This window comes from Zingiber officinale, chromosome 4B, assembly GCF_018446385.1.
Source record: "Zingiber officinale cultivar Zhangliang chromosome 4B, Zo_v1.1, whole genome shotgun sequence".
Taxonomy (NCBI): domain Eukaryota; kingdom Viridiplantae; phylum Streptophyta; class Magnoliopsida; order Zingiberales; family Zingiberaceae; genus Zingiber; species Zingiber officinale.
In genome coordinates, this window is record NC_055993.1 from 83302945 (window position 1) to 83312866 (window position 9922).

Consider the following 9922-nt stretch of genomic DNA (forward strand, 5'->3'; position numbering starts at 1 on the left):
TGTTGATTATACTCTTGGCATATGTGTATATTTGTCATGTGAGTATTGTTTGAGGGGTATTGTTGATTTTACCTACGATGATATATGCACACGGGTTCGGTATACATTGTTGGAGGTATCACGTTGATTTATACCTATGATGTGAGTATTTTTGGTGTGCACTAATTAGAGGATTATGTTGATCATACCTATGTTGTGTGTGCACGTGTGTTAGGTGTATGGTTGGTATCATCATGATGAGTCTATATATGTGGAATGTAGAATGTTAAATGTCTATATTATGACATTGGTTGTATTACCCTGTCAACTAATTCTCCTATTAGTGGGTGACCGACCCACTAGAAGGATGATAGAGTTGACTATGGATTTGATTTGCTTACTGGGTGGTTATACCCTAGGCTACCCACAGTGATCTGTGGTAGAGGGATCTTGTGCAGTCTCTAGCTAGATAGTTAGGTGCTTTGGGCACTTATGTATTGTTTGTGGCAGAGCGTAGCTCCCACATGTTATGGATTGTTTGTGGTAGAGCGTAGTTTCCACCTATTCTGGATTCTCACATATTTAGGGATTGTTTTGTAGTGGAGCGTTGCTCCTACATATTGCGGATTGTTTGTAGCGGAGCATTTCTCCCATATTTATTGTGGATACATATTTTGGATTATTTGTGGTGGAGCGTTGCTCCCACATATGGAGGATTTCTTGTGGTAGAGCGTTGCTCCCACATATGTGGTATTTCGTATGATAGAGCATTGCTCTCACACTGGAGGTTCTATTCTTTGGTGATTATATGTTGTTGGTGATTAGATTTCCGATTTATTATCAGAGATCTTATGGATAGGGATGTCTGTGATACAGATGTCATGTGTCTTGGTTTTTGCCATATAGGCTTACAGTGCCTTAGATGTTTTCAGGGACTCGATGATTCTGGTAGTTCGAGGATGTTTGGATCGGTTTCCATTGTCTTTGTTGACGATGTTGTGATCTATTTCGGATCCGCGGTGAGTCACGCACACCACTTTGCTTAGATCTAGAGATGTTTCGACGAGAACATCTATATGTGATGATCAGTAGTGCTTATTTGGATTGTCTTATGTGATGATGATTGGGACACGCGGTCACCAGTAGGAGTATACCGTGGTTCCACAGGAGATCGAGGTTGTTACCGTTGGGAGTAGACGGAGTCGATATAAGAGGCTCGCAATTTCCTTTGTTTGGCTCGATATTTCCGGAGATACGTTGAGGATTTCTCACGGATTGCTATGCTGTTTACACGCCGGACCGGGAAAGGCGTGAAGTTCACTTGGACTGAGGATTGCAAGACCAGATTCTAGGAGCTGAAGCGGAGACTAGTGTCGGTTCCGATTTTTGGTTTTTACCTTCTGGAGAGGATGGATTTGTCCTCTATACCAACACGTCTCTATAGGGTATGGGTGCTATTCAGATGCAGCACGGTAGAGTATTCTCATATGCTTTTCGATAGTTGAAGGAGCATGAGAAGAACTACCCAGTTCATGATCTGGGCAAGTCGCCATTATTTTTGCCATGAAGATTTGGCGATATTATTTATATGGCGTTACATTTGAGATTCTCACTGACCATAAGAGTCTCAAATATTTGTTTTAGTTAGAAGGAACCTAATCTCCGACAGAGGAGATGGATGGAGTTCCTGAAGGATTTTGATTGTACCATTAGCGATCACCCAGGGAGAGCTAATGTGGTTGCCGATGCACTTAGCAGGAAGTCTAGAGGGACTTTAGCTTGCCACCGAGTTTCAGTACAGACTTGGTTCAGGGTTTCTTCGAGTTAGACCTTGAGGAGTAAGAATGGACAGAGAAAGATATTCGTGTTACCATGGTTGTTCAGTCGTCGATCAGGACGAGGATCCGAGAGGTATAGGCTGCTGATCAGCATTTGCAATTTATAGGCAGCCAGATAGCTTCCGGGCAGCAAAACCGAGTTCACACGAGACGAGGAGGGTATTATATACTTCCGAGGCAGATTATGCGTACCTCAGTCTTACCCGGTTTTGTCGGAGCTATTTCAGGAGGCTCATCGTTCTCGATTTGCGATCCATCCAGGCAAGACCCGCATGTATCGAGATTTGAGGTGTTTCTATTGGTGGAACAGTATGAAGAAAGACATCGTGGATATTGTAGATAGATATCTTGTCTGTCAGCAGGTGAGGGCTGAGCACCAGATACCTGCCGGATTATTTTAGCGGATTTCTATTCCTGAGTGGAAATGGGAACATATTACCATGGACTGTGTGGTGAGTCTGCCTAGAACATGATGAGGTCATGACACGATTTGGGTAATCGTTGATTGATTAACCCAATCTGCGCACTCGTTAGCGATCCGGAAGACTGATTTCCTGGATCGATTGGTAGATCTGTTTTGCCGGGAGATCATCAGATCACGTGGTGTCCCATTGACTATTATTTCGGGTAGAGACCCCTGGTTCACGTCTCGTTTTTGATAGAGTCTACCGCAGGTCTTGGGCACGCAACTCTGTTTCAGTACAACTTCCATCCGCAGACAGATGGATACTAGAGCGGACTATTTAGACTCTAGAGGACTTGTTGAGGTCATGTGTATTGGATTTTAGGGGCAGTTGGGAGGACCATTTGCCCTTGATAGAATTCGTCTACAACAACGGTTTGCAATTAGCTATCCAGATGGTACCGTTTGAAGCGTTGTATGGTAGACCTTATCGGACACCCACCCTCTGGTATGAGGTTGGGGAGGCCCAGTTGTTGGAACCTCGTAGAGCTCAGCGTGAGGCAGAGTTGGTCCATGCTATTAGACGGAGAGTGTCAAAGGCACAGGACTGCCGAAAGAGTTATGCTGACCGGAGTCGGAGACTCTTAGAGATCTCTGTTGGCGACCATGTATTTCTGTGAGCTTCACCCACGAAAGGAGTAAAGAGATTGGCATCAGAGGTAAGCCAGCTCCGCGATACATTGGACCTTTCCGGATCTTGGAGAGGATTGGAGCGGTAGCTGACTGGCTAGCACTACCACCGTCCTTGGTAGGTGTGTACGATGTGTTCTACGTGTCTATGTTGAGGAGATCCATACCCGACCCGACACATGCGCTGACAGATATCTCAGTTCTGTTCAGCTCGACATCACTTATGAGGGGATTCCGGTATGGATTCTCAACCGGAAAGAGCGTCAGTTGCGGAACAAGACTATTCGGCTAGTTAAAGTCGGATGACAGCATCATTCAGACGAGGAGGCTACTTGAGAGCTCGAGGATACGATCCGAGCTCGATATCCCCATCTTTTCACTTGAGGTATGTGATTTATTTACCGTTCAGCATTTATACTCTATATCTGTTGTTAGTACTTGCTGATGGTAGATAACGAAATTTGGGGACCAAATTTTTATTAGTGGGGGAGAATGTAAAATACCGAAAATAGGCGAATATTAATAAGGGAATTTTCCGGAATTTTTGGAAATTTTTCGGGAATTTTTCGGAGCTCATATGGATGAGTTTGCGGGGATAAAAAATGGGGTCCGGGAAAGCCTGTTTAGGCTACCCCATTTTAGTGAGGAAATGTTTAATTTCTAAATTCTTTTTCCTTCTCTATTTCTTTTTCTTTATTTTTCTTTTCTTTTTCCTCCGATCCTTTCCTTCCCCCGCGTGCCCGCGCCTTTCTTCTTCCCCTGCCGAACCCGAGCCCTAACCGCACTCGTCGGTTTCCTTTCTCCTTCCCCGAGCATAAAGCTGTGATTTCTCCTCTCCTTTTCTTCTCTTCTCCACACACTACCGCTACCTTCTCCGGCCACTCCTTCCGCATGCCCTAGGTTTTTGCCGCCGGCCGAGACTTTTTCCTGCACGATCCAGCGCAGCGACGCCAACCGATCGCCGGCCACGAGGAAGACCTAGATCCAAAGCACCTGTTCACCGACCACGATTTCCTCTGTCCTAGCGCTGACCTGGTTCCGCGGCTACCAACCGATCGCCGGCGAGGGTGGACATTTAAGGCTCAGGGGGTAAGCTAGCTTCGACCAAACCTCCTTCTCTTGATTTTTCTTTGACTTGGTGCCTAACCCTAGTGCTGATTCATCTTTTCTCTCTTTGGTTGATGATGGTAGCAGTAATCTTGGAGAAGGGTTGTTTGATTTCAGCGACCACAACACTATGGGCTGGACGTTTACATCGCTAGATTTTGGGATCAACACCTGTAATTGAAGAGGAAGAGTGTGGTGATTCCGGCAGATGAGGTTGTGCCTTGTGGTTGTGGATTAGTGGGGTATCCGGTTGTTTGATCACAAGCTGAGGTGTTTTCTTGGTTTCCCAACAGCAGCTACACTATCCGGTAATACCCTACCTGGCGGTGGATCAGTATTAGGGGCTGTGAGATTAAGGTAAGAAGTAGGGTAATGAAATGATTAATGTATAATTAGTTGTTTATATGTATGATGTGATTAGGGTTTTACCCTAAATTAGTTGTAGGGATTTTATTTAGCTATTTATTGAATTTTAGCTAAATAAAAATGTATATATATTGGTGACATAGGACTTCGACGCGAGACGAGCATCTCGACATTGGATTGGATCGGATACGATCTTCTTATCGGAGGCGGGTACCTTGACTTATCTTTTTTGATATGTCTTGTTGATATGTCTAGTAGGTTATAGCCTTTAGTAATAATTATGTTCGTCCTTATTTCGGTACGTCACTACCGGATACTCGTTACATGCTTGTTTGTTCACCTGTTATGCATTTTATGCTAGTATCCATATGATTATATATATGCTCAGTGAGGTAGTGACATACCATGCTTGTTATGTTCAGGACTTAGGTTTTTGATATCCTATCTGACCTGTGTACTTTAGATCTTTGTATTTGACCATCGATATTATGATACTCATTTTATGTATATGGATATGGTTATGTTGATCAGTTTATTGCCATGCTTAGTGTCATGCATCATGATTGCATGCTGTGCGATTGTCGGCTCCACTATGGTTGAGCACCTCGCCAGTTACATGTACTGCACACACCACCACTCATGGGTTAGTGGTATATCAGACAGGTGTGTGGCGCTTCTGCGGTTTGGCTCCGTTGGTCTGAGGACTCAGCGTGGTAGCCGGCAGACAGTTCCGCTCTGTTTGGCTCCGCTGGCATTTAGTGTAGCAGCGTAGTAGCCGGCAGACGGTGGACTCTGTTTGGCTCCGTTGGTCAGGTGACTCAGCGTGGTAGCCGACAGAGATACCTCCCAGTCATCGTGTACCGGGAGATGAGAGCATTGAGCTCCCCCATTTATGATTTGGGGTCACAGGACAGGAGTACTCCGACAGCATCCCGTCCACTCGGTCACTCATCAGGAGTAGTGACGACAGAGTGCAAGGTTGTCACAGCTCTATCCACTCAGCCTCACTATTGTGTGTGAGATGACTGACTGGCGTCAGGGGTGACCAGGACGCATCATTGGCATCATACACATTTATACATTTACTGCTTGTGTTTGCTGCACTTATATGCTGCATTTGGATGGATGCATATGTTTGACATGCATACAGGATTTATGACACTTCGGGTCTTCTGATAGGTGGCCCTGGTGAGTACAGTACTATTTAGCCTTTTCTATTATGCATTACCTTCTTTTGCTCAGGAGACTGTACTCCATAGTTGTTACTATTTGTTATAGTTTACTATACATGTCAACTAGGTATTCGCTGAGTTGTTGAACTCACCCCCGTGGACACTAACTTTTTCAGGTAGCAGGTTATTTATGGAGTCGCTTGGAGTATCCTGACTGCCGGTCCCCACATCACATTAGAAGACCAGTCTTCGTATTTTGTTTATGTTTATCGTGGTATATGTATTTGTGTACTTAGCTTGTGTTTCGATTTTGTTTCCGTAGTGGTGTTTTGTTGTTTGTTGTGTAAGCCTAGCCGGCTAGCAGTCTTTGTGTTTTGGTTTGTATTTGGTTTCTGTCATTTTCCGTGTTTTGGTTTTGTTCCAGCCGAGTGGGCTGATGATATATATATATAACTGCGTGGTTGTGTGTATATATTCCAGCCGCCTGTGGCTGATGTATATTGTGTATGTAGAAAGTTTCATATTGTCCGCCGTACAGGGGAGGTGCTGTCGAAATTTCTTCGGACAGGGACTCCTCCGGGGCGTGACACGGGCACCTGGAGTCGGCTGACTGGACTCCATACTGATCCTCTTTGCTGTAACGACTCACTGATGTGGCGGAACATTCCAAGCACCTAGACCTGGTACGGGCACTTGGGCACGGTCAACTCCGAAGTTGACCATTTTCTCGTTCAGTCGCTTAGGTGATACTCCGATCGTCTAGAGTTGAGCTCACCCGAACCTATCTGCGGCTTTCTTCTTCTGCAGTCTTCCTCTCCTGCTTCTTGTCCCTCGGAAGCGTCGTGCATGTCCTTCTCATCCGCCAGTGTACTCTTCTGCAACTTCTTGTCCCTCGGATGCACAAAGTCCGTCGACTCGCTTCCCGTGTCATCCTTCTCTCTTGTTACGTCTTTCGCTAGATATCTTGTTCCTAAGTCCTTGCACACTTAGATACAAGAGATCAAAATTACAGAGACTGACTTAACTCGATTGATCAGATCAAAACTAATCTAGGATATTTATAATAGTGGCTACTGTCTCTATAGTGGAAAGCAAGGCGCAAATAGACATCCGCAATGGTAGGTGTCAGCGACGGCAGAGAGCATGCTCGTTCGTATAATTATTTTAATATTAGTTAAAGCTATCAAATATTAGTTAAAATTATTTCAATTAAATTATAGGTGTTTTTATTTGGTAAAACTAATTAACTATGGTGGTAAAAAGATGATTACATTTACTCAATCATCCCTCATAATCCCTAGGTTATAAGAAAAAAAAAATAATGCGTTGGTTAATTTATAATAGATCGTCAATTGATTAGGTGTGAATTTTTTTTTTATTAAAGATATATACCAATCGGGAATTAATTCATGCCCTTATTATAATAAATATGTTATCTTCTAACCATTAACCATTAGTACTTCGTGGGAAAAAACTAATTAAAATATAATTGAAGTAATTTTGATGAAAATCGATTTTTGTAAGCAGTATTTTGGTTAAAGTTATTAAAATAAAAATATTTTTATAATATGTATATTTATTTATTTATTTGCAAAGGAAAAAATTATCTCGTATATAAAAATAATTAAAAAAATATAAAACTGGTTCCGTAAATTGTACCGGTCGACAGTCCAGTGGTCCGTGTTTTATATACAATCTCTGCCTTCCCTGCAGTTCCCACGCCACTTTCATGGTCGTACGAAGCCCGACGCAATGGCTGAAGCGAACGTGGCGAAGGCAGCAGTTGCAGCGGCGACCGAGGAGGTCGTGGTCGGAGAGGTGGCGGTGGTGCCGATGAAAGAGCTGGTGAAGCAGCGGCCGCAGTCGCCGCCTGTTCCCGAGCCGGAGAAGCGGCCGAAGAAGATGGCTTTGCTCTCGGCCCTGGCAGCGGAGGCGGCCGAGGAGAGGCGCGCCATCGCCTTGGAGGAGAATGCGACGGCGGACTGTACTTTCCACGATGGCGTCTTCTCGGAGGAGAGTACCTTCGTCGCCGATCTCGGTGACCACGAGAAGAAAGCCCTCGACGAACTCAAACTGCTTGTTCGTGCCGCCCTCGCCGGCCACGACTTCTCCCCGCCTCTTCCAGCCGGAAAAAACCAGCAAGAGGGGCCTCCAGTTCGTACTCCACCGGAATTTTTGCGGCATCCGGCGTCGGAAGAGGAAGACGACGGAAAGCTAGTGCATAATGTCGTCAAGGCGGACGAGGACGGAGCCAAGACGGTGGAAGCCATAGAGGAGACCGTGGTCTCCGTGGCCACTCTGCCGACAAAGAAGAAGGTGAAGGAGGTCGAGAAGACCGGCGCCCCTGAGGTACTCATTTGGGGCGTCCCCCTTCTGGCCGACGAGAGGAGCGACACCGTGCTCCTCAAGTTCCTCCGCGCGAGGGAATTCGACGCCAAGGAAGCCATGGCCATGCTCAAGGCCGCCGTGCTGTGGAGGGAGGAGTTCGGCGTCGAAGCCCTCCTTGAAGAGGACCTCGGCGTCCCTGATCTGGAGAGGGTGGTCTTCATGCACGGCGCCGACAGGGCAGGCCACCCCGTGTGCTACGGCGTCTACGGCGAGCTCCAAAGTGAGGCGATGCGCGCTCTGGCGTTCGCCGACGAGGAGAAGAAGAAGCGGTTCTTGAGGTGGAGGATACAGCACCTGGAGAAGGGCATCCGCGACCTGCTCGACTTCACTCCCGGCGGTATCTCGACAATGCTGCAGGTCGCCGACCTCAAAAACGCAATCCGGCCGGCGAAGGAAATCCGCCTCGCCTTTGCTCTGCTCCAAGACAACTACCCTGAGTTTGTGGCCAAGCAGGTAGCTTCCTTCCTTCCTTCCTTCCTTCCATTGTTTCAGAGAATCCATGGAGCTGAATTGCTTCTTGCTCAATGCAGTTTTTTTCATTTCCAAAATTTCATTTTGATGAACTTCACTAAGAAATGAACACTAGAAGAACATGATCCATGGTTTTTTTTTTTCCTTCTTATCATTGAATTTCATTTTGATGAACTAATTTTGAAAAAGAAAAGAAGAACAACATGATCCATAGAGTTAAGTTCAGTAACTGAGGCATGTCTTGATTAGGTTATCAGAATCATGAGCTTGTGAATTTGTAGCTAATTTGACGAACATTGATCGCGATTGCTAGATATTCATCAACGTTCCGTGGTGGTACCGCGCATTTCATCGAATGATGAGCCCCTTCTTCACCAAGAGGACCAGGAGCAAGTTTGTGTTTGCAGGACCCTCAAAGACAGCTGAGACCCTTTTTAAGTTGAATTCTGCCCTCTTTTCATTGTTTAGTTAACCAATTTTCGATAGTCTCCATTGACCATCCATCGATCGATCGACTTTTCTCTGATAGATACATTGTGCCCGAGCAAGTTCCAGTCCAATATGGAGGCTTCAGCAGGGAGAATGACCCTGATTTCACCATTGCTGATGCTGCTACAGATCTCACTATCAAGCCCTCAGTGAAGCAAGATGTCGAGATACTAATTAGCGAGGTAAGCGGTTGAATCCTTTCGGTCCACTAAAACAATCAACTGTTGGATGGATTCAAGATGCAGTGCTGTGCAGAAATGCATTCTCATTTGGGAGCTTCGAGTTCTCGGCTGGGATGTCACATACAGTGCTGAGTTTGTCCCGAGTTCGGCCGACCGGTACACGGTGATCGTGCAAAAGGAGAGGAAGCTTTCCGCCATGGACGAGCCTATCTTGAAGGGCACCTTCAAGGTTACCGAGCCTGGGAAGATTGTTCTTTCAGTGCACAATTCATCCTCCAAAAAGAAGAACCTCCTCTGCAGATACAAGATCAAGAGCTCAAACTGAGTCAGTCCAAACTGTAGCTGAAAAATGAATGTGTATTGATCCATAATTAGCAACCGATCTAGTAAAAATTCTACAGTTGTTAGTTGATGCAAATCTTCCAGACAGTGTTGGCTGGTGTCTGTTATCAGATCATGTGAGTTATCTGTCTACATTCGATGCCACCATGAGTTATCTACAGATGTTCTCAATTGTTTCATTGTTGCTTCTCCTTCGTCTATTTTGCAGTGATACATTCTAGGGTTAGGTCAAAAGATTATAACTGGCTTACTTTTGCTTTTGTATGAGGAGGGAATCTGATTTCTCTTCTCTCTAGTTTACAGTCAAATCTTCGCTTAAACAAATAGATTGAGGACAAGACAGAAAGAAGGTATTGTAGGTTTGATACAGGGATTTGACAAAGTGAGCACTCTTCCCAAAATGTTCACCATTTGGTGGCTAGAAAGGATGCACAACTAGGGTTTCAGAGCGGGTGATGAGGTGACTAAAGACATACACAAGTTGGGCTTTCACTA

General features: G+C 45.3%; 1 protein-coding gene across 1 annotated transcript; it reads left to right on the forward strand.

Annotated features, from left to right (window-relative positions):
• Nucleotides 1-7260: 7260 nt before the first annotated feature.
• LOC121975321 (patellin-3-like) lies at nt 7261-9606 on the forward strand. Its single transcript, XM_042526898.1, has 4 exons — nt 7261-8396; nt 8728-8852; nt 8944-9085; nt 9159-9606. Exons 1-4 carry the CDS (start codon nt 7308-7310, stop codon nt 9408-9410), a joined length of 1608 nt encoding a protein of 535 aa, XP_042382832.1. The 5' UTR covers nt 7261-7307; the 3' UTR covers nt 9411-9606.
• The last annotated feature ends 316 nt before the right edge of the window (nt 9607-9922 follow it).